The sequence below is a fragment of the Marmota marmota genome, unplaced genomic scaffold (genome assembly GCF_001458135.2).
Source record: "Marmota marmota marmota unplaced genomic scaffold, marMar, whole genome shotgun sequence".
Lineage (NCBI taxonomy): Eukaryota > Metazoa > Chordata > Mammalia > Rodentia > Sciuridae > Marmota > Marmota marmota.
Genome location: NW_025999991.1, coordinates 2931351 through 2959291, shown reverse-complemented (window position 1 = coordinate 2959291; position 27941 = coordinate 2931351). Strand labels below are relative to the sequence as shown.

The 27941-nt window shown below is 35.2% G+C and overlaps 1 protein-coding gene across 4 annotated transcripts in view; it reads right to left on the bottom strand.

Annotated features, from left to right (window-relative positions):
* Window positions 1–27941, bottom strand: part of Ccdc102b (coiled-coil domain containing 102B) — a 195433-nt gene that overhangs the window by 137915 nt on the left and 29577 nt on the right. For all 4 annotated transcript variants that reach the window (XM_048806624.1, XM_048806622.1, XM_048806623.1 and 1 more), the window contains exons 2-4: window positions 24941–25553; window positions 22319–22539; window positions 14716–14824 (exon numbers count right to left, since the gene is read on the bottom strand). In XM_048806624.1, the coding sequence (XP_048662581.1) occupies window positions 14716–14824; window positions 22319–22539; window positions 24941–25537 (927 nt within the window). In that variant the 5' untranslated portion in view covers window positions 25538–25553. The remainder of the gene's footprint in view (window positions 1–14715; window positions 14825–22318; window positions 22540–24940; window positions 25554–27941) is intronic.

The following is a 27941-nucleotide window of genomic DNA, read 5'->3' as shown; positions in this document are numbered from 1 at the left end:
CCCCCCCGTGCTCCCTTCCCCTCTGCAGTGGACTGGGGCATCTCTAACACGTTATTTTTATATTATGTTCTGAGTTCTACGTTTCTGTGTCTCTGTGATTATTTTGCTGTCCAATGTGGAATTCAGTGAGTTCCCTCCTGGCTGAGGAGCATCCCCCTGTTCAAATCCTGAGCTGAAGCACTAGTGGGAAGTGTGTCCTCCCTCTAACCTGCCACCTTCTCGTAGGCACAACTAATAAGCAGAAATAACTGGTCGAATGTCAAAATCTTGCAACTCCTAGATTTATGGATATAGTCAATGAGTATCATTATCAGTTGATACCATGGAGACAACCACTGTGGTCTTCCTAGGGGAAGACACTGACTTGTAGTCCTGAAACCCTGTCCCACCTAATTCCTCAAGTCCAGCTACCACCTATAGAAATACAGGAGACATACCAAACTGCAGTACAGGTACGACCTGTGGAACCCAAGCTCAGCTTTACTGGCTAAATCTTATCTTAAATAAATTCAAAGACAAAAAGGGGAAAGATATATGGGGAGGAGGATCCCTACACATTTTAAAACCCATATATCCAATCAATGTCCGAAATTAATGATTCAAGTAAGTGAACTTTGAAAAGAAACATTGTAATACTAGAAAAAAATTGAACACTGAATATTTGATATGAGTAAATTGTTTTTAAATTTTAGTTTTAAACTGGTATGGTTACATTTTTCAAAAAAATTTAAAAAGTCCTTATGTTCTGAGTCACAGGCAGAAATCCAGACAGGATAATATATGGTAAGAATGTGAATGGGGATGGTACAGAATAACAAGATTGGCTACAGAATGATAATTTTTATTGATGGCTAACATAAACACTGTGGTTTGTGATGATATTCTTTTTATTTTGTAAGTGTTTGAAATTTTCCATAGAAAAAAATAATTTAAATGACAATTTCCCTTCTTACGAACTCTATACCATGTCTCTGTGAATGAGCATACCTCAAGAACTGTAAGTATCAACATTTCTGTTTATCTGAAAGTGTAAGATCTATTAATATATACTCCTTTTCATGTTTATAATTCACTAAAAGAACCTGTCAACTATGAAAGACATTAGTATTTTTGACACAAACTATATAATGCATGGTTTTTTTTCTTTTATATATTGTTGTGGGTGTGCCTCCAAGAGCTGAACTACCAAGTTATAAGATTAAAAATCAACAGTGTGAAAAATAATAACATCCATTGTGTCTATTGGGAATTATTAAACAGTCATTTAGGTCAGAGTCTTGCTTAGTTGCCCAGGCTGGCCTTGAACTTGCAATTCTCCTGCCTCAGCATCCCCTAGTTGCTGAGATTGCAGGTGTGCCCAGGTTTTACTGTATTCTTCATGATTCCATAGAATGGCTATATCACCTTGGCTTATTTGCACTCTAGTCTATAAATGTACATTTAAGTTGTTTTAAATTTGAAGTTACTATTCTTGTACCTACATCTTGGTGTGCACATGTAAGCGTTACTCTAGGGTAGACATTGATAAGTGGAATTACTAGAGAATTTTAAATTTTAATAGATTCAGCAAAGTTATCTTCCTAAGTAAAATAAATAAATAAATAAATAAATAAATAAATAAATAAATAAATAAACGGTCATTTAGGATAAGTACTGCCATTTTGTATGCTACTTGACTCTCACTTGCAATGAAGTAAAGGTCCAGTATTGGCTTCAATAATCCAAGATTATACATTTCAGCTGACAGTTGAATTTTGTCCACAGTCACTCAAAGGCCAGGGAAAAGCCAATGTGAGTTCCAAAAAATTAATTATTATTTCTAAGAGATTTTGCCACAAGGTTAGAGAGGACATCATACGGTCAACATAGGATTGATCATGACTTGCACAGAACAAACATCTGAGAAGATTAATTTATATCTTATCCAGAAGTTATCTAGCATATATTTCAGATAAAATGTTATAGTTCTTTGTGAAATTGTCTGCTAACCTACATAATATACATGCAGAGAGAAATGATTATACAAATGTGATCTGTATAAAGAAATTACTTTGTGAAATAATTGAGAAATATAATTTTTATATAGAAATCAATTGTTATCCTTTATTCCATTTTTAAATTGGAAACATGACTTTTTTATTTAATTCATGAGTTATTCATTTCTACAAACTTCATACACTAAACCACAAGAAGTAAATTTAATTTCTTAGTCACAGGCTCCAAATGAAATTTCTAGCATTTTCATCAAAGAATAACAGCAGAGTAGTTGAAAAGATACTGTAAAAGAACCAGGAATCTTGTGTTGTAGGTGTGGTTTTGACAAAGCTCTCATATACACTGGGGCATTTCACACTATTCAGATCTCCAGTTACTTTACTTTCCATCAGAGGAGAAAAGCAGACTAGATATCAGTTTAAGTAGCTTCCAATGTGCTACAAAAGTGATTGAAACGATGTCTATTGATAAATTAGTAGTAGAAAAAATGATTAACATCGTGAAACAATATAAAATTCTTCGAAGTTTTACACAAAAGTGGATAATGCACTTTGTTCTTTAATTCAGAAAAATTGTTTTAATTAAAAATATTATAGAAAGTTATTATAACTTAACAAAACATTACTACATACAAACTATACTACATTAAAACTAGCTGACTTTTAGGTTTGACATATATATGACACATTTATATATATGATGTGTGTGAATACATACATATAGATATAGCATGAGGAGTTCTTTATATCATGTATAATAAATATTTTTATGAATTGCAGCTATAAAACAAATCATTATTGTGGTTTTAGTAAAATACTATGTGGAAGCATCTTCAAGATTTTCTTGAAAGTGGTTCCCTTATAATGTAATGCTCTTAAACTTAAAACTTTACAGATTATTATCTAAGATCCCTCTTTCTCCTCCACAGCCCTTATTCCTTCAGCTCATACAGAAGTTGAAATTATTCATAACAAAGTTATTGGTGGAAAAAACACATTTTAGATCTTTAGTTGTAGATAAACAGACTTTTAAAAGAATTAACATTATTTAATTCTTAATTAAATATTGCCTGAAGATGCAAATAATCGCAATAGTGTGAAACTAAATCAAATGAAATAATCATGGTTGAAATAATTTACTAAAGCTAAAGCATAGACTTCATCAAGTAAAAATTAATGCTAACTGTATCATAATAAGAGAATATCTTACAATTCTTGCATGGCTTTAGAAGTCGAAGTTTTTCTTTGATTCTGACTTAGTACGTCTATAAAACAGGAAATAGTGAACAAGAATTTGCCAAAATTGAAGTTTTCATTTAAGGAAAATAACATTGAAAAAATTTACCTCTTGGCCCAGACATGCCTCAAACACCTAAATGTTAGTATTTTTCTATTGGAAAAGATAACATTAAACTTTCTTATGTATATTTTTTCTAAATCAGGTTTTTATTTTAAAAATCAGCATGTTTATGTTCTTTATTGGGTTATAACAAAAAGGTGCTAATGTAGCAGATTACAGAAATCATTTGAAAATCACATAAAGTAAAAGAAGCCAGTCCATAATTTTATTATATGAAATGCCTAGAATGGGCAGATCTATAGCATGAAATGAGTTTGTGGCAACAGAAGCCACAGGGGTCACAGGGGTCAGGAAAATGAGTTCTGACTGCAGGTGGCTACCAGTTTCCTGGGAGGCCGTTATAAATGCTCTGAAGTTGATTAGGGTGAAGCTTATACAATTCTGTGAATCTATTAAAACTATTGCATTGTATACTTTAAATGTATGAATTATATGGTATGTGAATTGCATTTCAATAAATCTGCTAAAATATGTAAAAAACAAAGATCGCTTTAATCAAAAGGATTAGGGCAGTTATGCCTTCCAATTTAACTGGAAATTATACAGAGCTTCTGTTTGGAGCTCTCTTAATCCAACAGACTGAGCCTGGCAGGGCCTCGGGCTTCTTTTGTCAGACTGGAGCCCCTGTTTCAGGAAGAATCCAAACCCCACTCACTCACTTCTTACGTGTGTCATAATCTAACATCCAGAGTGGGGCTCAGCAGGGAGGAATGGGGCTCAGCAGGGGACTCTGCTTCTCACACTCAGAACTGAAATGGTGTCTGAAGTTGCACACGTGGTACCGCGTACTTTCCATCTCGGATGATTTCTCGCTCATCTTGTGACTTACAGTTTGCTAACGCGTTCTTGGAGTCTCTGGCTGCCAGAGGAGTCTGACCTTTGCGCTTACTTCTCACAACCAAATAGCTGACAAAATCACTTTTCTTCTTTGGGGCTTTGTGCCTTTTTGGGTGAACACAGTGCAGATATCTAGAATCAGCAAAAACCTGCTTGCTGTGTGGTGGAAAGTTAAAACAGAAACCCAACCCGTCAGAACCCTGGTAAATAGGACAAAGAACGCAGTCCTGACTCTCAGCAACTTTCTGCTCCGGCCCTGCAGCATTCATCTACCCCCATTAAGTCCATTTGTAAGTGGGAGTCGGGCACTGAGGTAGCAGAGGAGCCCGGAAGGATGAAAGAGTTTTTCTACCCTCGAGGTGATTACACCGTGGGGGACAAACAGGCCAGATGACCTGCCTGGGTGCCCGCGCTATCAATCTGTGCGCATGCAGGTACCAGCGCCACGTGGAGGAGCGCCACCTCGCGGAGACAGGGGGCATGCAGAAAGGGAGTGGGACCATCGTGAAGTCAGGTCTCGCAGACTGTGATTTCTTCCCAATTTGGGAACCAAGAAGAACTAGGGATGAAAGTAAATATTTATTCAGTATGATAAGCACAACTCACAAATTTTGGAAAGATGACAAATACCATAAAAATCACAAAGTAATGACAATATAATTTTTCCCTAGATTTTTTTTAATTTTTTTTTTTTATTGGTTGTTCAAAACATTACAAAACTCTTTCCCTAGATTTTTAAATTGTAAATACTTTGATGAGGTGATCCTGGTAATTCACGCCTGTAATCCCAGAGATTTGGGAGGCAGAGGCAGGAGGATTGTAAATTTTAGGACAGCCACAGTAATTTAGCAAGATTCTAAATAACTTAGTGAGACTCTGTCTCAAAATAAAAAAATAAATAAATAAAAAAGGCTGGAGTTGTAGCTCAGTGTTGTTAAGCATCTCTGGGTTCAACCTTGTACCAAATGAATGAAAAAGAAAGAAAGGAAGGAAGGAAGGAAGAAAGGAAGGAAGGAAGGAAGGAAGGAAGACTCTGATAAACTTTTAGTATGAAAGTGACTTTCTAGTATATTTTTTTTCATAGGGAAACCTTAGCCTTTCTTCCAGAACAGTTGATCATTTTTGTGTGTGTGTGAATTAAGTGGGATTAAATAAGATCACAGTGTTACCATGTAGGTCTATTTGCTATTTAGCATTTTCACTTCTGGAAGTTTGTCCATCACAGGTATCTTAGAAAATACTTTCTGGGTAATTTTTATTTAAAGCTATGCTGCATTGTCAAGACAATTTCCATATTGTCTACACACACACAAGAAACAATTTCAAAACTATATTCCAGTGCCTACAAACTGCATGTAGCTTCTACTCAACTCTGACTTGGCAAGATCCCAAACATTTCCACAGCTATTCCATGTCAAGGACCTGGAAGAGGTCCAAGTAGAGGGGCCCTGATCTTAAGCTTCATCAGCATCCCCTAATTTTTCCTTCGCAATGAGAAATCATGTTCCTTCTTTGTAGAATGGTATGTAGTTTAATTTAAATAAATAAGTAAAATATGAAATATATTTTCATCAACATATCCTTTTCTCTACCCTACATGCAAAATTATTTTAAGTCAACTTACAAATTAATATGCAGGGTAAGTTAAATAAATTATATATCTCATTTAAGAATTGAAGTTATTAACTAGAAACACACGTACCTTTTTGGGGCCCCATAACACAATTAGTAGAAGAGGAAAATTTGTTGAATGGACAGAACCTGGAACTTGTAGGGAATTGATTGGGCCAAATTATGACACTTTTGAGAGGGTTGGATAGATTAGCCAGGTTCTTCAGAGAAAACCAATTAGATGTTTGTGTGTGTATGTTGCTTTTTGTGTGAGGGTGTATATGTGCATGTGTTTATACATAAGTATACATATGCCCAGAAAGAATTACGTAAACTAAATCCCAAGATCTACAGTTAGCAGCTGTAGACCCATGAAGTCAGGAAAAATCCAGCATCCAGCTAGAAGGAAGGCAGGCTGGAGGTGTTCCCAGTCACTGTTGGGAAGGTCACAATTTTGTTGTATTTAGGCCTTTAATTTATTAGATGAGATATAACTACTCTGGGGAGGGCAATTTGCTATCCCGAGTCTCTGGATTCAAATGTTAATCTCACCCAAAATATGTTCACATCCACAATGAAAATAATTGACCGAGTATTTGGGCATCCTGTGGTCCACTCAAGCAGCCACACAGAATTAAACATCACAGTTGGTCTTTGGGATCTCCATGCTCTCTTCTAGCTTTGGAATATAGTGACTTAAAGCAGCAGTTCTCAAAGGAGAATACACAGCAGAATAATGAGCATCTCAGAATACAGATACCTAAGAAGCCCTGAATTCAATTAAGTAAAATTCTCTAAAAGAGGGACCTGGAGATAAAGACATATCTATCAATCTAGCTATAATTTTTAAATTCTTCCTAGCTGAATCTAATGAATTTTGCTAATTCATTATGACTGCATTAAAATATCTTAAATATTTGTATGGTATTCAGATTATACATGTGAGAGCTACCATACAAGATTCTGCCAGCACCTCATTTTGTACACATTAGACAACGTTTTAATATAAATATAAAATCATATCCCAATTGGCTTTGATCATAACTTCTGTACTATATTGCAAAGGAAATTTGCCTCAAGTGGCAATTACACATTCTAAAGTATATTTCAAAGGGTCCCCTCTCTTGCAGGATGCAGGCTATGCATCTTTCAACCTCCTGTGTGATCTGTGGGAAAATGCTAGCTAAAGTGCTCTTTTAGCCTTCTGCCTGTGATTTCTTAATGCTTGTAAATTATAGGTGCCAGTTAGGAAGCACCCAGCCAGGAGAGGTGCTGGGGATGCTATGGGTGTTCAGATGGCACAACCCTATACAGGGCAGCTACAAGGCAGTCTTCCAAGTGACTTGTCATGTTTTGTCCTGCTATCCCCGTGCAATCCTGATTGCACCGCATCAAATTGTGCTCTCCAGGGGTGACCAGTGACCTAGGAAGTAGTCTGAAGCATTGGGGGATAATAAGTCACTAAAAAGTGATCAAGTCCCAGAAATGGGGTTTGTAACTCCAGACAGTCTGCTGGCAGGAGTGTGGAGATGGCAGGACTCCCCTCCCGCAGAGCATGGGGGAGTGGTGAGTGGTGACTTGGCTTTTTTGCACATTCTTTTTTCCTCTTTTGTTTTCATTCTGGTTGTTGTTTACTTGTTGTATTTCAATCCCCTGAGTGTTTTTTTTTTCCTATTATCTCCTCTCATCCAAAGGAATCCAGCTTTCTCCCTTAGTTTCTGTGTGGTTCATTTCCTGTGCTGTTCTTACACTCTTCAGTGCCTAAACCAAATTATCTCAGGATACACTAGTGAAATATCCACATACAATTTATTGTACATGTTTGTTTTCATCTGTGTTATCCAACATTTTAATTTTGGGTGAGTTTATATCTTTTGAAAATGATTATAATTTTTTAAAGAATGTGTACAGCTATGGAGTAAAACGCAAAAAGAAAGAAAGAAAGAAAGAAAGAAAGAAAGAAAGAAAGAAAGAAAGAAAGAAAGAAAGAAAGAAAGAAAGAAATTCTAACCTCTACATTAGCACAAAGCACAAGCTGGGTAGAATAATAGGGAGCATTATAATTTATGTTGCATTTGGTTCAGAAATTCCGAAAAGGAGGAGCACTACCCATTTTTCAATTATATTGCCCATGCAAGCAATTTTATCTCGTTACATACAAACACGCCTCTTCACAACCCCACAGATCCTGAACTCCCACCTTGGTTCCCTGACCTCAGATTATGTATTTTAAAAGTCTAAAAGGGAATGTTTAGAAAATAATGAAGGTTATACAATATATGTGAAAAGAATTAACAATTTTCAGTTTATCGTTTCAGATGTCTGTATGTCCAAGCATTTTTAAAGTGAGATAACATATTTTTGATTCAGTCTGATTTTTCACCCAGCCATATACACAATCAAAACTTTTGATGTCGGGACCGGGGGGGGGGGGGGAAGAGGTGGGGAGGTGAGGAAACCTTCAGGGAGAAGGGAAGAAGGCAGATGACCTTGTTCAATCTCCTTCTCAACAGGACAGCTGGTCCTCCAGTTAAAAAGACCAATGCTATGTATTGAGGTGGATCTTTATCTATGGAATAGTTTACACAGAATGTCCCTGCATAAGGTTTTCTTATAGAAAAAAAAAAGACAGAGACTTTGCATTTATGAGGCAAGGACCACTGCAAAATAGCCCACCCAGTGGAATAGAGATAAAAATATTTCATGAATTCTCTGCTCCATACTGGGTGAAACAGCGCCAAGGTGTGGGGTAAATTAACTTTTTTTTGTAACTTTCTTAGAGACTTTAGTCCTTATTTCTTTTAGCCTAATATTACCATTATTCTCAAACTACTAATATGTATATCTTAATTTAATATTAGCTGATTTCTTTCCTTCTATTTTTTAAGATAGTATTGCTTAAGTTAAATAAATGTTAAAATATCTGTTTTCATCTTCTTTTTAATTTATGTTTCCACAAGTAAAATGGATTAGGAATAGGCTAAATTTTTTTAATGAGTCTCATAATGATCTTAGTGTATATTCAGTCATCTCAGTGTTCTGAGGGTTACCTTGGCAATGCCTATAAATTATCCACTAGTAGTTTAATTAATTCTGACTTATGTAATTTAGTGCTTGTATCATTCTTAATTACATTTGTTTAAAAAGGTCTTGGAGGTACTTATGTCAGCAAAATGGGTCCCATATGCTTCATTTTTCTTCTGCATTTGCCGAATTCTAATTTGGTGTTTTATCTGCCTTACTCTTTTCCTGATAAGCTAATTTATGTCATACAAAGAACGGGCTGAGCAAATTTTCATGATGGATAGGACTTCAGGGATAAAGACTCATTCCAGTGCCCTGGAAAATCTAAAATCCTTAGGGATGCAGAGCAGTGGAATCATCAGGCTAATAAAAGACAAGGGTAGGATTTCAACTAGTCTCCTCACACTGCAGCTACAGCCAGTGCGCAGAACAGACACAAGTAGAGCTAGCAAGGAAAATACCAGGACCGTGTCCAACTCATTTCAGATCCACCACAAACTGAAAACTTGTGCTCAACACTGGGTTGAGGCACATGAATACAAAGCTCTACTCGTTCTGATGAGGTCTTTCAAAATTTCACACCTTGTATTGAGGGTAAACAGGAAAAGAAGCAGGTGTTGGAAAGAAATGACTCTAATGACGTGATGCGTAAACTGAGGTGCACAGCAAGGTGTGCCTGGCAGGTAGGAGCCGAGAAAGCTGCTATGGTGTTCTGGACACAGAAGGGTGGGTGGACTTAGCCACTGAGCAGCGTGGACCCGGGTACTGAGCAAGTCCTTCTGTTTGTCTGTTGAAAGGAATGAACGCCAGTGTAGCTGGAGGTTCACATGGCCAGGGAGAAGAAGAAGAAGAGCAGAGGCACTGCTGACCTGTAACCACACAGGCCATCACCCCTGTAGATGCCCAGCTGCCCCCCAAGACTCCACTCGCCTCCCCAGTGGATGGAGGATCATCTGGTTGGTGAGTTGAAGGGGAAACTGGAGATGTGCAGCTCTGTTCACCCCCCCACCACCACCACCCATTTCTCTGGGAAAGAGATGTGTGTGGGAAGCACACACCCTGCAATCTTTCTCCAGAACATAGGCCATGAAGTGACAGGGTCCCCTGGGGTAAAAACAGCTGCATGGATGTAAGGCAAGCTCTTAATGTGAGGGTTCAGAATTAGGAAGCCTGCGTTCTCTTAAATATAAGCTGAATTCTTCATCATTTATCAATTACAATGAAAGCAATATTTTAGCCAATGCATTTATTAACAAGATGTCATATTAATAAGTATCGCTGTATTAGATAACATGTTGACCCCAAATGGGACACTAGTTAGATGCTTATCTAATCTATTTTCTTTCTCCTTTTGAGTAAAACATTTGAACGTATTTCTCAACATAGAATTCTGTGTGGCTGGTCCACTGAGTAACGCACCTTGAGTTGGGAAGGGGAAGTCATGTGCTCTACTCTGAAGCCTGGCCCATCTAAATCATTCCCACTTGACCTCCTTCCTTTTTCCTAATCTTTATCCTGATGCCTATCATCCAGCTATGTGGCCTCTGAGAACCCAGAGGACCACAGAGTGGCAGAGTGGAAGAAGACTGCCCTCCAAACAGAGGAGAAAAAGGGATGGTACTTACTTAAAAAAAAAAAAAAGTCTGTTGGGCACTATTAGCTAAAATTGTGTCACTGCTCAGCAGTTAAGGTAGAAATGAGTGGTGTCATCACTGGGCATCCATCAAATGTCTGCAAGGTGGTTTGGCCAGGTGAATTTGCATTTCCTGGTCTCCCAAAGTTCTTGGAAGACAGCGCTTACTTTAAGTGCAAGGGAGGTCTTGGAATGTTTCAAACAAATGTAAAGCTTTAGAAATGTCTCCTTGGTTGATGGATGGAAAAGGAGTCAAGTAGATCAGGCATGGTGGTGAGGAGATCTGGATGGAGACACCAAGCAAGAGATGGTGCTGGCTCTGACGGGGATGGGGCAGGAATGGAAAGGGACGGTACCAGATGTAGTTTGGAGGGAGAATCGAAGAGCTACATTAATGTTTTCACTCACTTCTATGAAATTATTTCTTAAGCCACAAGAATAGCAATGAGACAATGTTTCCAAATTAGCTTGGCTCTCACAACTGTGCTGATAGTTCTCCAGATGCTTATTTCTAATAAGAATCTTCAAGGACCTTTTCTTGGTAGGTGTGGAATAGCGTCCCCATGACATATCTTTAAAAAATGTAAGTGTAAAATTTTAGCTTGTGCAGCTAGTAATTCTAACCTATTATCACCACATCAGAAAGGTGTTTGAAATGTCAGAGGTAAGACTCTGATGCAGGCTGTTACCATCGGGGTAGCAAGATGCCTTTGCCTCTGAACATAATCATTCACAAACATTTAATGAAAATCACTGTGAATTATAAACTATTAGACATATTTTATGATCACAAAATGATATAATATTTTATATTTTATTTAATACAATCCATAAAAGAGTAAGAGGTAGAAGCACAGTATTTTCAAGAAAAATGTAAACTTTCAGGTTTTTAGATTGAGACGATTTAAAATGTTAGCAGTATTCTCATATATGTCAAAGGATCTCTTCCATTATGGAAAGAATAAGAGTCATTGATTCTTTAAATGAGTTGTCACAGTTATTTGTAATCAATGTTTCTTGCATGAATATTTGATCCTCTAGACCATGAGATTTCATAGGAATGATCATTTCAGCACACTTAGAATTCGTAATCTAATTCCAAATCAATATGTATAGACTTGCAAAGAAAGAGCTGAATAAGTATTAAATTCAACACAGGAACAGCATTTTGGATATAATTACCTCTATTGCTTATTATCTTGGTTGCATTTTAAATACTTACTTAGATTTTACAATTAAATTCTTACCATTTCTCTCCTCTAAATGTCAGTGATTTAAGAATGATTTCTCACTAAAGCACACCAGACTTTTAAATACATTTTTAAAAATCTAGCTCGACCAAGCACATCTGTTTCCAGCTCTAACAATTGCTAATCTTTCCATCAGCAGTCCTCAACCAGACATGAATTTTCTTTTAAACTGTTTCTGGTATCCACAAAAGAACTGCTCTTATATTTGAACAGTTTTATGTATAAAACCATAAAACTAGACAGTGAAAGTGAAGGTAATTATCAAAAGTTTTGAGGAGACAGAGAGTAAGAAAGAATAATACATATAAAGTTTCAACTCATGCATCATGACACACTTTTTCTGAATGTCAATCAACTTGTATCTAGACTTTGAATATTTTGTCCTTACACTTACCTGACAATGCCATTTTAAAATATACCATAAAATCCTTCTTCTGTTGTAATCCATTATTAAAAAGAATTAAACAAAAGACATATAATTAATTATATGTGACTAGGTATTCTTATTAGTTCAGTTTTGAATATTTTTAAACATTTCATCATTATATAAAAATTAAAATAAATGTGCATACAACATTCATACAAAAAGATTCTAAGAATAAAATGAGTTACTTGTTAGGAAGTGAAAGAGATTTTTTTCAATCCCGTATAAATAGAACAAACCATTTATGTTTATAAATTTTCTTCATCTATAATAAAAATTCTTTCTTCTTTCTTCTATTCTGAAAACCCTACCACTATTATATATTGCAAAAGCATCACATGTGTATAAATACGTAATTCTGTATGGACATCAAAGAAAGAAGAAATTTATATTTTATAATTGTATATTTGTTTTATTTTTTTCACCTAAATATTTTTGTTGATTTGTTTAGAGTGAACATTATCAGACTTGCTACCAAAAATCATCTTTGAATATAAAATATCAAACATTTAAAAATATACATATTGCTTTATAAACCGAATCGAAACCATGACTTCTTCCCCAACCAGTTACAATGTTAGTGTTAAATTTCTTGAATAAAAAGGCTTATGAAACTCAGTGACATTATCAAGTCTGCACTGCACACTAGTGGCAAGAGATAGTACATGCATGTGGCCTTTTTGAAAATTGGATTTCAAACCAATTTTATCTCACATATTAGTTTTCTTAGTCAAATTTAGAATCCATTAGCATATATAGCATATACACGTATTTAAGAATAACATGATTTTTCATATTGTAAACTATTCTTCCAATAAAAAGTAAACTAATTAATTGCAAATGTTTGTACCCAGAGTCTCCAGGTTCAGTTAGGTACTTGTGCATATATAAATATCACCAGTTCATATATTCGTGTAAGTGTGTGTGCATGTATACGATATCTGCATATTTCACATGCACCTGCTAAATGTTAACCTACTTGATAGGATTTAGTTGTCAGTATTCTTGCTCATTATTTTCTTTCCTTTGATTTGCTCATTTTTCTTTCCCGAACACTAACCTGATACAATGAACACAGAATATGTACAATTACTTTCCTTTTTAATTTTTTTGGGGGGTAGGGTAAAGGGTTGAACCCAGAGTCGCTTTAACACTGAGCAACATCCCCAGCTCTTTTTATTTTATTTTATTTTTATTTTTATTTTTTATTTTTTTTTTACACAGGGTCTCGCTAAGTTCCTTAGGGACCTCACTAAGTTCTGAGGCTGTCTCTGAATTTGTGATCCTCCTGACTCAGCCTCCCAGGTTGCTGGGATTACAGGTGTGCACCACAGTGCCCAACTTTCTTTTTGTTTTATTAAATTTATTTTTAACTGATACCTAAAACTTAAAAATTGTATATGTATCTATGAGACACTGTGTGTTGTTTCAATACATGAATACATTGTGTATTGAATATATTGTAGTGTGTACATCATTTTGAACATATCTATCTCTTCAAATATTTACCAGTTCTGTATGGCAAAACATTCAAAGTATTTTCTTCCAGATTTTTGAAACACGTTGCCATTGCTATAATTACCCTACTGTGAAACAGCAAGCCCAAACCTCTTAGTCCCATCTCAGTTACCCCACACTGCTTGACCTCCACTAGGCCTCCTTTTTCCCTGGCCCCAGCCTGTGGTCACCACCTTTCTACTCCCAACTTGTATGACATCTGTATTCTAATGTTCACTTTGGAGTGAGGTTGCACAGAGGATGTCTTTCTGCGCCTGACTTATTCCACTTAACACAATGATCTCCAGTTCCACCCACACTGTTGCAAAAGGCAGGATTTCATTCTTTTCATGTCTTTGAATACTAGGTATTAATAAACCACTCAAATGAGAGGGTCAATGACAATATTCTACAGGCAATAATGCAAAAGAAATGTAAAAAGGCAACTGGGGGGGCTGGGGTTGTAGCTCAGTGATAGAGTGCTTGCCTAGCACGTGTGAGGCACTATGTTCTATTCTCAGCACCACATAAAAATAAATAAATAAAATAAAGGTACTGTGTTCATCTACAAACAAAAAATATTTTTTTAGAAAGAAAAATGGTTGATCATAAATAACTATAATGCCACCATGAACAGAACCTAAACCCACTAGGGATAAATTGATATTTCAGACTGCTTCATTAAAGAATATGAGCAGTTAGTTGTTTATGATGGATGGCAGGAAATACAACGTGAGCAGTCCCTTCCCAGGAGTCTATAGTGGGTACCGGGTACCAACCGTCATGTTGATCAGGAACCATCTCACCGTCTATATGTACACCTCAGATATATACAACAGAGGGTTCTAAGAAACAGAAATACTAACATAAAACTGCAGCACAGTGTGCCATTCAGAACCAGACTCTCAGTGCCAGGGTGTGACTAAGTCTGCTACTGACACGTGCTTTCAAATAGTTTTCTTTAGAGGAATTTCCATCTTTTAGCCACCTTCTCCTCTCTGCCATGCCTTCTGCCCTGGGTTCACTGCGTTACCCACTCCGAGACAGGCAACCTGCTGCCCTCTCTCCTCTGAATCTTGACGTACCTCTTGCACGTTGGCCTCCTTGGAGGCCTTTAGCTCCTCGTACTTCCATTTCCACAGGGACAGAGCTGACTCCAGGCGTTCTACCTCCTTTTCCAGAGCAACACGCATCCTAAAACATATAAGAAGTAAAAGAAAGTGAAACAGACATATTTTGAAAATGATTTTAGGAATGTATCAATTTTTGTGTTTTCTTTCTTCCTAATCTTTGATGCTTGTTAATGGCCATTATGAGAGAAAATGTGCTTTCAATGTATAAAATGTATAAATATTGACTAAAACTTGGTTGAATTTGTTATTCTGGCAATTAGCTTTAAGGTAGATCAAACAAAGTAAACTCAGCTTTGCCAACACTGCCCTTCTGCTTGCTGCCGTGCATTTCTGTCAGTTCCTCACATTTCCATGACTTCCACCCAGAGAAGGACATACATGTTTCTAATTTCATCGCGGTTTTGACACATCTTCCTCTTGTAACCGTATATGAATGAAGCATCCTCTGATATGACACAGAACACCAAGAAGCTCATCTAAGTTTAAAAATTAGTCACTTATTGGGAGTCGAAAATATTTTTATTATTTGCAATTTAGTTTTAACAAAGCAATTTCACTGTGATCTCTATTTAAACTACTGGAAATAATTTAGATTCATGTTCCATTTGTAGAAATACAAACAGAAGTAGGATAAAATCTGGTCTTTTAACACCTAAGCCTTTGATATTTTTTTTCCTTGCCCACAATGTCCACTAGAGTGAGTCACTGAAAATAATTAATTTATGTGTGATTGTCATTAGCATAGGTTGACCTTTACAGCTGGCCTGTCCTCGCCTGTCTGAGATATTAGATTTCTGTTCAAACATCCTCCTTCTTTTTCCTCATTTCATGATGGAGTTGATTTCCTCATTCCTCAACTCTAAGCTCAGACAGAGGATATTAGATGTGAAACAGCAAAAAACTAGTGAAGACCGCACATGCTCAGCTCTAGCTAAATAAATTCTGAGTGTTATATAACACTGAGATTTTTGTGTTTGATAGTTAAAGCCTTATGGTAATTATAATTAATAAGCACACAGATTTATTTTAGTAATGGTAAGTGCTATTAGGAAGAGCTTGAAATGTATTTATAAAGTAGAAAATGCATGTGGAATCAAAATTGAGCATCATTTACCTATCTGTAGGAAATATGAATTTTCCTAGTAGCAATGCTGTAAGAATAATTCAAATAGTATCAGGCTATAAATATATTAGTTTAATCCAATCAAATGGATAAGGAGCCTATTAAAGAGTTATATAATTGCATTTGCATGAATCAAGCCACACAAGGATATAAAAGACTTATTTACAGCTTAGTTTAACTACAAAGGACTCAGGTTGAAAAAAATCCACCATAATTTTTATAAGGATTTTGATTTGCAATCCTTATTATCACAGCAAATACATTAAACAAAATTACCAAATGAAAAAGTTCAGTGTAGAAGTCTAGGTTTCAAAACTGTGCCTATGAATATCTATGCTTCCAATTAATAGCCTCGGCTCCAATTTCTGATGAGCAAACCCAGCCAGCCAACACCCAAGCTTCTTACCAAGATTTATTTCTGTCCAAATTAGTGACTGTGTTTGGGATGTTGAGAAGAAAAAAAAAAAAGCACAGAAATAGTGTTTGGGATATTGAGAAGAAAATAAGTACAGAAATAATTTTCAGATCACCAAATATATTATTTTGTGTTGAATTAGAAAGTATGTCTACAAATCATTGAAATACTTTAGGAAATACAATACCTATTGGACACATGCAAACTTTAAATTTGGGATGATAATGCATATTAGAATATTAAAAGTTTTCAGGTATTAACTAGCACTTTGAATTTAAGTTGAATAGTCTAAAAATTGTAGCTCTAAGCTTGAAACTTTGTTGGGACATTCAAGATAATCATCATAAAATTTAAAATTTTGATTTATTAGGTTTGAATGAATAGAAATTTGGAATATTGTTAATATTTGAAAAACTTAAATGCTAGACAAGATGTAAAATTACTAAAAAATTAATCAAAAATTTTAGTTAACTACATTTGTGTAATGGAATATGCTTTGATATTTTGCCTAAAACTAATTTTGTTATTTGAAAAATAGAATGCTAAGAAAATTATACTTGAAAAATTGATAAATTCTAGATATTTAAATCACAAATTCAAAATCCTATATATTCAGAAATCAAGTGTCACCTTTTGACATTGCATTTAAATCAAATGATAATTTAATAATTCAAATTAAGTTAAACTTTTTGGGAAAAATAATGTGCATTAAAAAATGTTATATGTCACTGAGAATGAATGTTGACCCACGTTGTGGCTTAATATTAAGTTTTATCAAAATTATTGCAGTTACTTTTCTTTCAGGGTTTTTTACCTAGTTGAAGAAGATCATCTCTCTCTCTCTTTCTGTCTTTCTCTTTCTCTCTCTGGACTCTCTCTGATTAGGTAAGGATGGTTCAAACACTAGCTAGGGGATTTATAATATAAATAATTATATTATTTCACATATACTTTCAGTCACATAAAATATAAAGATATAACTACATCTAGATTATATCTAGACCTAGACTAAATATCCAAAGCCAATCCATGAATTAAACAGAATATAATCAGGCCAAAGTAAATTAAAATTAATAATGACTTGTTTTCTATATAAAGCAAATTAGTAACATTTCAAATATAGTACTATTTTTTCTCTGTAAGTATGCATCTTAAATAAACATCCAGTATAGTACTATTTTTCTTTGTAAGTATACATCTTAAATAAACATCCAATATATCAGTTTCCTTAAAAAGTCAAGTACTTGTAGTAAGTAAAACATTACACTTTGATCATGTACAGGAGAAGGCAAGTAATTCACAAAAAAATCATTAAATGAACATGTGGTGCTTGAATATTTTTAGTGTGGCCCTATATTTTTAAAATGTGTGGTTTGGTGCAAGCATTGAGGATATTGCACATCCACATTTATGCAGCAGAGGGCACACTACAAGTCCTTAATATTTTATCCTAATCAATTTATTCCATTTCAGAGAGATTTTCAAAAATGATTAATTCTATAGCTAAATGTACAATTGAAATGAATGCCAGGGTGATGCTACTTGAACTATAAGAAGCAAAGAAAAAAATCCCATATCTACTTTAAAAATATTACATATTTCATGTACACATTACTTAAAAGAACAAAATTAAAAACATAAGACTCAACAAAAATAGATCATCTTTTATTTGATATTATGAAATTTTAAAAATCAGATTGATATATATGAAATGTATAGGTTCTAAAAGGTAAAATGCTAACTAAAATTACTTTTATGGAAAGGTGTGATATATTTATGTCTGATTTTTAAAATATTTTTTTAAGAGAGAGAGAGAAAATTTTTTAATATTTTTTTTTTTTAGTTTTCAGTGGACATAACATCTTTATTTTATTTTATGTGGTGCTGAGGATTGAACCCAGCGCCCCACGCATGCCGGGCGAGCACATTACTGCTTGAGCCACATCCCCAGCCCCTATGTCTGATCTTTAATACATTATTATCTATCATGATCTCACAGTAGTTGAAGATTAAATTTAGATATTTGCACAGGAAGACTATTCAAAACATTTCTTGGAAGTGAAGTCTTGAAACATTAATATCTGGGAATAAATACTAATAATTTTGCACTCTGGAAAACTGCATTGAAAAAAATGTCTAATCAGTATTTCCTAATAAGTCATTAGTTTCAAAATATTTTTGCCAAATAAAAATAATTGAGCATGAAAAACATAAATGTATTTATTTTTATGACAGTCTAAAATTTAGAGTTAGTATGTAAATGCTAACAATAAAAGTTACTACAAATATGCTTTCACAAGCAACATAGATGTTATTTTGTGATCACATTCCCAGCTATTTATAATTATATTTTTATCAATGGGTGTTCTTAAGTTGCCAATAAAGCCATGTATAATTTATTTAATTAGATAAGAAATGTAATTAAGCACATTAACTCAGACAACAAGGCTTGGAGGTAAAGCAGTCAGGGACAAGTGCACTGTCATGCCACAGAAATGGTCCAAGAAGACCCCACTGCCTACAGCTTTCCCTGACTGCTGCCTGAACACTCTCCTGATGATAGTTTTGTATCTGGCAGCCAATATATTCAATATATATCACTTTTTGCATTGTGTTGAGTAATAGATGTACATATATGTAGGAAATAGAAATGTCATATTTATCTTTCTAAATATATAGTATATATATTTTATATACATATATATGTATATATCTGTGTGTGTGTATATATATATATATATGTCTCTGTGTGTGTGTGTGTGTGTGTGTGTGTATGTATATATATATATATATATATATATATATATATCTTTAAAGCTTTTTAACTCACTACACTTTCTCAATGGTACTTTAAATCTCATTTTATTACCAAAAATTTTCAACACTTAATGAAGCAAAGCAAAATATAAGCATGCTACTTTTATATAGAAAAACGGATTAAGGAACGAAAATAGGATGAACTGAAGCTCAGCTTAAATGACACAAAGCAAGCATTTATAAGGGACAGAGTGCTCTGCATAATTGAAGTAGAAGACTGATTCATATGCTTAGACATTTCATCAAAGTAGTTTACCTCGTGGCCTCCTTTACAGAGGATTTGGTAGTGCCAAAACTCTTCTCTCTTAATGTTTAGGTCCACCTAGGTCTGTAAGAACATCAGGTTTCCTATCCTCACTCCAAATTTTGTACCTGAGATATCTTTAAGTATATATATATATATGGAGTTTCCATATGTTGGGAAATTGTTCATAAAACTAAACAGTGTTCTGAATATGAACAATATAATAATTTTAGTGGACTTGATGAGAGGTTCTAGAGAGGGACATACATGGCTGGAAATGATTCCCTGTATTTCTGCAGCTGGTTCCTGTGTTCTAGTCAAGAGACTAGATGGAAACACAGAAAAAATTATATTCATAGCTTCTTTACTGAAACCACCCACTCATTGATATCCCAGGAAGAAAGGGTTATAAGATTAGAGAGAATGCTAGCAATACTATATCCCTGGGAACATTCTCTTGTGGTATAAAGACTGCAGTTGCCTCCTGTGGGTTCCATGCAAAAGCTGATTGACAGACACACCCACCAGGACTCATGACCCCCGTGGAATTGTTTCTAAGAGGCAGTGCGAAGACAGAGCCAGAGCCGAGTCAGAGTCAGACCCCCACCCTCTTCATTCTTTGGCATATCTAGGTTTACATGCTGAAGTAGCTGAGAACTGAGAGTTTACTTCCTCTGGGGATTGACAATTCAGTACAAGGAAGTCAGAAATACGTTTTGTGTATGTGTATGCCGGACGCATAAAGGTAGCATATGAATACCATTAAAACCGGCATCCTAGAATAGAAAAGGGTTCTATCTGGAGAAATGCAGAACACCGTTCCTATTACACTGTGGCAGATTTGAGAGAAGTATATGACTACAGAGAGCTAAATCCTTCAAGAAATAAAAACTAAAAGGCTTCAATTTCACTGAGAATTCAAGGGCCAGATGAGATTTTCAACATGTGTACAAGTGTAAATTGTACTCAGTTGCGTTCTTTTTTCTACTAATGTTTTTTTTTTCCTCTATTAGGAATTTATACTTGATGGTAGAATAATATAGTATACATTAGTACACAGATGAACATTTAAAACAATCTATAAATGTTGTGAAGCACAGGTAAAAAATCTGCAAAAAGGAATTAGTATTGCTCGAAAAATGGAGAGTGAATAGTGAGACACTTCAGGCTGATGGAGAAGGAATGGCAGATAAACAGCTGCAGTACATTTGAAAAGCTTGTGCACATGTTTATTACTATTTGAGTCAATATAAACCAGATATCAAATATATAATATATTACATACTTATATCATCTATAAAAGTTGATATTATATAATTATTTAAATATGTGACATATATGGAAGTATATAATATATACTTATCATCTATGGGTGTGTGTGCATCCCTATTCTTTTTCTAGCTCTACCCATTTAGAGTCTTTTGACTAAGGAGATGGAGAAATAATTACTTTCAGATTTGGTAGGTATATTTTAAAATGCATCAAAAATTCCATCCACATTATGCTAATGCTTTTAAGCTAATCATGAAGGAAACACACACACACACACACACACACACACACGGAGTGTTTCACATTTCGGCCTCTTTCCCAGACACCATCTGTGTGTAATCCTAACAAGAGTGCCATAAAGAAGAAGATGGGATAAAGCTGTCCCCCACATGATTGCCTCCTACCTGCCCTGATCATGAAATAATCCACACTCCTCCCATTGCCAGGGGCCCTCGCCCTGGAGCCTGAGTGGGCCAGTGAGACTGCCTCCACCAAAAGTGTCAGAAGAAACACTCCCTGACTTCACGTTATTAACATGCTACCTATTTTCTGGGTGATCTTAAGATGCTCTCATGCAATCTAATCACTGGGCTGGGAGGAAACCACGCAGTCCTGTGGTGAGTGCTACAACAGAGACCCCTGATGAGAACCAAGGCCAACCTCCAGAACTGTGAGTGATCCAAACTTCAGACATCCCACTCCCAGCCTTCCAGCTACCTGCAAATTGGAGCCATCCCAGCCAAAAGATGAGATGGGCTGTCCAGCCCTGCTTATGATGCATCAATAGAGTACATGGAGGCGTTGCTTTAAGAACCAGGATTTGGGCGAACGCATGCAATCCCTGAGGTTCAGGAGGCTGAGGCAGGAGGACTGACATCAGTTCAAAGCCTGCCTCAGCAACCATAAGGGCCTAACCAACTCAGTGAGACCCTGTCTCTAATAAAATACAAGACTGGGCTGGGAATATTGCTCAATGGTTGAGGGCCCCTGAGTTCAATCCCCAATATCAACAAAACAAAACAAACAGGATTAGGAACATATGTTATTAAAGGATAGCAGCAGCATAGTAGCGCCACCTAGTGTCCTTAAGGGAAACAGTAGCCCAATATCTCTGGCTAGAACATGTCAGAACCAGGGAGGAAGGAGGTCCAGGTCACCTAGTCTCAAGTCCAGTGTGCTTCCTCTATTTCACCTTGGACAGCATGTAAGGGTTCCTTTCTGTGATTAATGAATCATAAAACTGATTTGTCCATTAATAATATTAACATTTATTCATCTTTGTTGACTCACTAAAGTCTAATAAAGCTATAAAACATAGAGAATACACAGTATTTTGAAAGTCTACATTAAAAATCCAAATACAATTACCATTAGCCTAATGAGAGATGATAACATGTTAATGGTAAAAGTCATCTTAAAAGAATGGTAAGGATTAACAAGTTATGAGTTACTTTCAAAATTAAAAGTGTGTGTGTGTGTGTGTGTGTGTGTGTGTGTGTAGCTCATCTTTTCAAATCGTACACTTTTTTTTTTTCTCCAATCCCTGGGGATTGAACCCAGGGCCTCACACATGCTGGGCATAGATCTTACAACTTGTGTCTACACGTAGGTCAAATGCATCATCAAATGACCAGCTTATCAGACTGAAGGAATTCTGTTCAGGGAGACAAAGATGAGCACTTACTCTCTCTCCTTCCACAGGATTTCTTGGAAGTCTTCCAAAGGCAGCTGCCAGGCTGAGACTTTAGTCACTGCATTCTCTGGGGACAGGTTCCCTGCTGGCAGTCTCAGCCCAGGCTTCATGGCACAGCTTCCAAAACCACCCTTCCTGAACAAATCAGTGCAATCCGGATTTGGTTTCATCTCCTCATTTAATCTTAATGAATCAAGAACCACACCTTCTTCCTGAGAAAAGGAAAACATAATCCAATTATTGTGTTGAATATTTTAGACTCAGGAGAAAACTCATAAGCAAAACATTCTCAAAGGAAAATAAATGTTGTGATAAACATCAAATCTATATTTGCATTTCATTATCATTCCCTAAGGGTCATATCATGTGACCCAACAAAATCACATTCTCCTTCAAACTTATTTCTTTCTGTATTCTAACATTATTATAAAACAATTTCTCCAGGGGTCTGCTTTAGCTTGCAGTTTGTCTTCTTTTCCTAATCACAACTAAAAATAAACCTGGGTAAATTTGAATAGATGTAGAGTTTTTTATAAACTGATTAATTCTTTTTTAAAACTTATTTTGTCACAAGGCCCTTGAGAGTTTCAAAGTAAAAAAAAAAAACAACTGATTTTTTAAAACATTTTTTTGAAGGATGGGATAGAAAGAATTAATTTTCAGGAAGGTCCTGAATGTTTTAATATGCATGCTTGTTTAATTTTAATTCACTAGCCAGATCTCACATAGAAATTAAGACATTTTAATAAACATGGAAATCAATTACCAGGACAGCACACTGAACCAAAAATCCTGTGTAATAATTCCAAAACTCCGTTGAACTCATGTTGTGGATATTTGTTTATAATTTAAATTTGACCTGACTTATGAGAATTAAATAGAAGAAAGCTAAGTGCAATTAAAATTTCAAAGATACTTGATTTGTAGTATTTTCTTTTTAAGATACTATGTGAACACCAAGTTACCTAGTATTATCCATGTCTTAATCGTATTCATAATTAATATTGCAATTATTTACAATACTTTAAAAACAATAAAATGAGTCCTGTACTTCATTTTTAAGGTCTAAGAAAAAAAATCATTGGTTAAGTAAAGTGTTCACCTAAGTTCTATGTTCACAGGTTTTCTTCTTGTGTGTCCAGAGCTAACAGTGAAACTTGTCAAAGTAAAGAAACCAAGTGAAATTTCTTCAACAGAAAACATTTATGTTCTTGCAATCATAAGGCATTTTATGTATTTTTTCCAAAATAAAACTTTGAATAAATACATCTATGTATTATTTGTTCTTAACACTAATGACACAAAGATATTCCAAATGAAAGTGCAAGAATTTAAGAATTTCCCAGCATAATGTGTGTACAGAAAATCTTTCATTTTCTCATACACAGTCTAGTGACTTCTAATAATAAAGAAATATTTTTGTGGATTTATGGCACATTATATTGACTACATTCCTGTAGCCAATCTCTATTTCCAAATTTATATATTAACACAATTGAATTTGGAGAACATTTCCCATTCCTAGGAAGATGTACATAAAGGTACTAGCAGCCTGCATTGTCAAGGTAAGCAAAAGCAATTAGAAGACCAAACCAGTAGAAATAATCATGTTATTTCAGTCTGTTGAAATTCTTCATTTGCAATGGGATCTAGACTATATCTAACATAAATTGTAAACAGTATAAAAAACTTAAGATTTTAGATAAATTCTAAAGCTGCAAGATGTTGACCAACAGGTTTTTAGAGATGGAATTTCATAGATGGGGTAACAATATGATTTTATGGACCAAGCTTTCATGAGTTTCTAAAATTTCCCTAAGTATGTCCCTAAGCACTTACCAGGTCATAAAAAGGGGAGGAGATTATTGATAAATGAATGTATGAACTACTAAAACACATTTTTTTAGAAACTTTATTTTATGCAGAATTCCCATAAATCTCAAGATGCAAACAACTCTAGAAAATTCCAAGTATGAATCATGGTATGTATTCTTTATATTTGCCCAAAGTTATCTTTTTCCAAGTAGCGAGGCAAGTCTAAAGAATTAAGCAACAATCTCCTCTAATAATGTATCATTATTGACACACTTAGGGTGAATGGAGAGAAATCTCTCCAACTATTTTCTGTTCACATTTTTTAAATGCTGCACCATTTTTTTGCTATATGTTAGTAAAGTCACAATATGATTAATCGTGTTCCTGAAAACTCCATACCCATCCCTGATAGCTCAGAGCAGGGCTGTATTTGGAGATCGGGTCTTTCAAGCAGTGATCAAGTTAAAAGGGGGCATTCGAGAGGAATTAGTGATGCTGTCCCTGTAGGAAGAGGAAATCTGGACACAGAGAAGAGATGAGGTGAAGACACAGGGAGAAGACCCTACAAGCCAAGGAGAGAGGCCTCAGGAGAAGAGGATCCTGCAGACACCTTAGTCTTGGACTTCTTGCCCCTAGAACTGTGGAAGAGTAAATCAGTGTCGTGTGGCCCACCCAGATTGTGGCCCTGCTGGCCCAGAGAGAGGCACTGCTGGGTTTGTTCCTGTCCCTTTGCCCCAGGGGTCTGAACAACGTTCAAAGTGCAGCGATGTCTGGATTCCTGAGAGGATTTTTTCTTACCTTACTCTTCGTGTCCTCCTCCTCAACAAGTTGTCTTTTCTCCAAACCGATGGAGCCACACATTGCTGAACTAGTTTGAAGCTGTTCTTTCCGGTGGCGAGACCCTTCAAAGCCAGGAAGCTCCAGGTCCGGGGTTACTGTGGCTTCTGTCACCTCCTTTTGAAGTGACAGACTTTGCTTCTTTTTCAGTGCGCTAAGCTCCTTCATGGCCATCTCTAGTTTTATTCTGAGTTGTCTTCCTTCCTCCCTGGCACTGTTCCTCTCGGCTCGAACTTTACTCCATTTTTCTCTCCAGTTGGCAGTGCAGTCTGACCACCAGCGCATGGTCTTTTCCATCTGAGCCGCCCTGGCCTTGACTTCCTCAAGTTCGCGCCGGCGGAGTTCCTCACAAATATCCCATTTGTTGGTGTTGCAGGGATGAGCACTGAAATCACAGGCTGCAGGAGAGGATAGCCCACAAGGTGGCAAGCAGGAACCACAGGTGTCCCTAGGGCAGGGGCTAGGAGCTTCCTTGTCACAGCGTGGCTTGATCGACGACTGTTGCATCTGGAAGATTTGAGTTTCTTCAATTAATCGATGAATGGAATCTAGGTTCATATTTGTCTTTCAAGGCCTAGGAAAGGACATAATTACACATTTGAATTTCCATTGTCATTGTTAGATCAAGCCCTATACTGAGAAAACAAATTGAAAAACAAAGCAGCTTTTCAATATTGCATACTTTCTCTCCCAGTATAACCAAAATTATAGAAGAATTCATGCATTTGTAATTGCAACATTGTCCATCACAAAATTAAAAAACTGGAATATTTGTTGTCTGCTAAACTACACAATAGTCTCCTTTGCTCCTGCTAACTAAACCCAATTCCTTGAAGTTGAATGAAGACTCTATTCCTCTCTGTGTGCAGAAATCCTTATGAAAACCCCAGAGGACAAACCATGATTAGTCTCCTTCTTCCCTAATGATCTCCACCTGGGGGACTCTTTGCTAGTCTCAAGACAGGCAGGTATCTCTGCTCAGAAGAGAGCATCAATATGAAAAGCTCTCACTGCTCTGCTTTCTTCCTACCTGAACTAGGATATGGTTTGGAAAAGCAAGGTGAAGTCCCTTTCATAATATGTAAATTGAGAACAAGACAGATGAAGAGAGACATTTCATGACTGAGATGCTGCTTAAAGCCTAGAATGCATACCTCCAGTTTCTTTGTCAGATGAGAAGGATTACCTTTATTGATTTAAGCTATGATCCTTGAGTTTCCTGTTGATTACAGTCAGAAGCATATCTACCTAATACAAAAACTAATTTCCTACCATGATAAACATTGTGATAAGCTCTAAGAATAAAATATTATAAATAAGATGTGGCCCTTGTTGTTGAAACTTCTGCAGTCTAATGGATGACACGAATACATACAAATTTAAAACATATAATTTACACTATAAAACTGTGTTTATTTTTTCAATTGCTTTTTGGTATATATTTGTCAATTTAGTGCTAGATTTTGGGGATATGTTCAAGGTGTATTGCTAGTTGTGACTATCTCCCACAAATGTAGATGTATCCCTGAATTGATAACACTAAAAAATCATTTCAAAGCTTTGTAAAGGAAGAAAAATAAAATTTCCATATATATACCAAATTACAAAGTAATTTGTAAAAGCATATCATTTTACAAACATGTGTACTTATTACTTTGTCTAATATAGCTATATTGGAAACATAATAAGTAACATTTTTAAAAAATAATTGCTAATACTTGAATTTTCAAATTAATACAGTTTCATGGTTACCAGTTTTTGTTGTTTTTATTCTCAGATATAATTTTCTGGTGTAAATAATTATAGATGATATTTTATGTGCATGATAGTAATTCCTCTCACTCTTCTTTCATTTGCTTTTATATAGTTACAGATCATAATCCATCTTCTTATGACCCATATATTTAAGAACTGAATAACTTAATAACTGATTTATTATAGTCATTTACTTATAAAATAAGCCTATGTCCATTAAAAAGACTACATAATATTTTCTAAAGACTATACAATTAAGTAACTTTATAATACTCAAGTTAATTACTATAATATTAAAATTAATGTGTATTAACTTTATTTGTAAGGAAAGAAAAGCACATTTTAATAAGTACTTTATAGTGATGCCAAACCAATTTACTCCCTATTATAGTACTTACTGAAATAATGTAAATTCATGGTTGTAATTACGTGATGGCATCTGTTCATCATGTTTGAATTAGAGCTGACTGGAGTAATCCATCCCTACACATTTACTATAATTCAGAGGACATAATAATAAAACTGACCACAGTTTTCTGATAATTAATAAATCAATATCAATATAAAAAGGAAGAAACGAACAAAAGAAATTCATAATTGGAAACATACACACACATATTTAATTACATTTTCTTTCTGTTGAAATTCCAAAATGAACACAGAGAATTTAATTCATCATATTAAATTTAAGTTTATCCTTGCCATTTTTCAAAACAAATCAGTATCATAAAATTCTAATGTCCTTAAAATGTCTCATTAACTTTTATTTCACTAGTATTTTGAAGACTCCGTAATTGGATTCTGGTACAGTCCGATCTTTCCCACCAATTAACTCTGTATTTTTTCCACATCTAACTAAATAAAAATGAGTTTGGTTTAATCCTTCAGTCCTTGAACTTAAAATAGTATTTCCTATTCCAAAGAGTTTTCTCCAAGCAAAGATGACTTACTTGAGGTGGAGATATTCAACATCTCTGTGGATTCACTTAAGTAATTGTTTTCCCTATATATACACGTTCATCCTCTGTGATTTATTTAAGATGACTGCATAAGTATTTGCCAATAATTGTGGCACAAGGTCTTTGATGTAAGAGAAAACATTTTAATGCTATTGACTTTGGTTTCTTGTACTTATTTCTGCATTTTAAAAAAAATTCTCAATTCTCAGGCTACCATGATTACTGCAAATATTTTAATATTGTACATT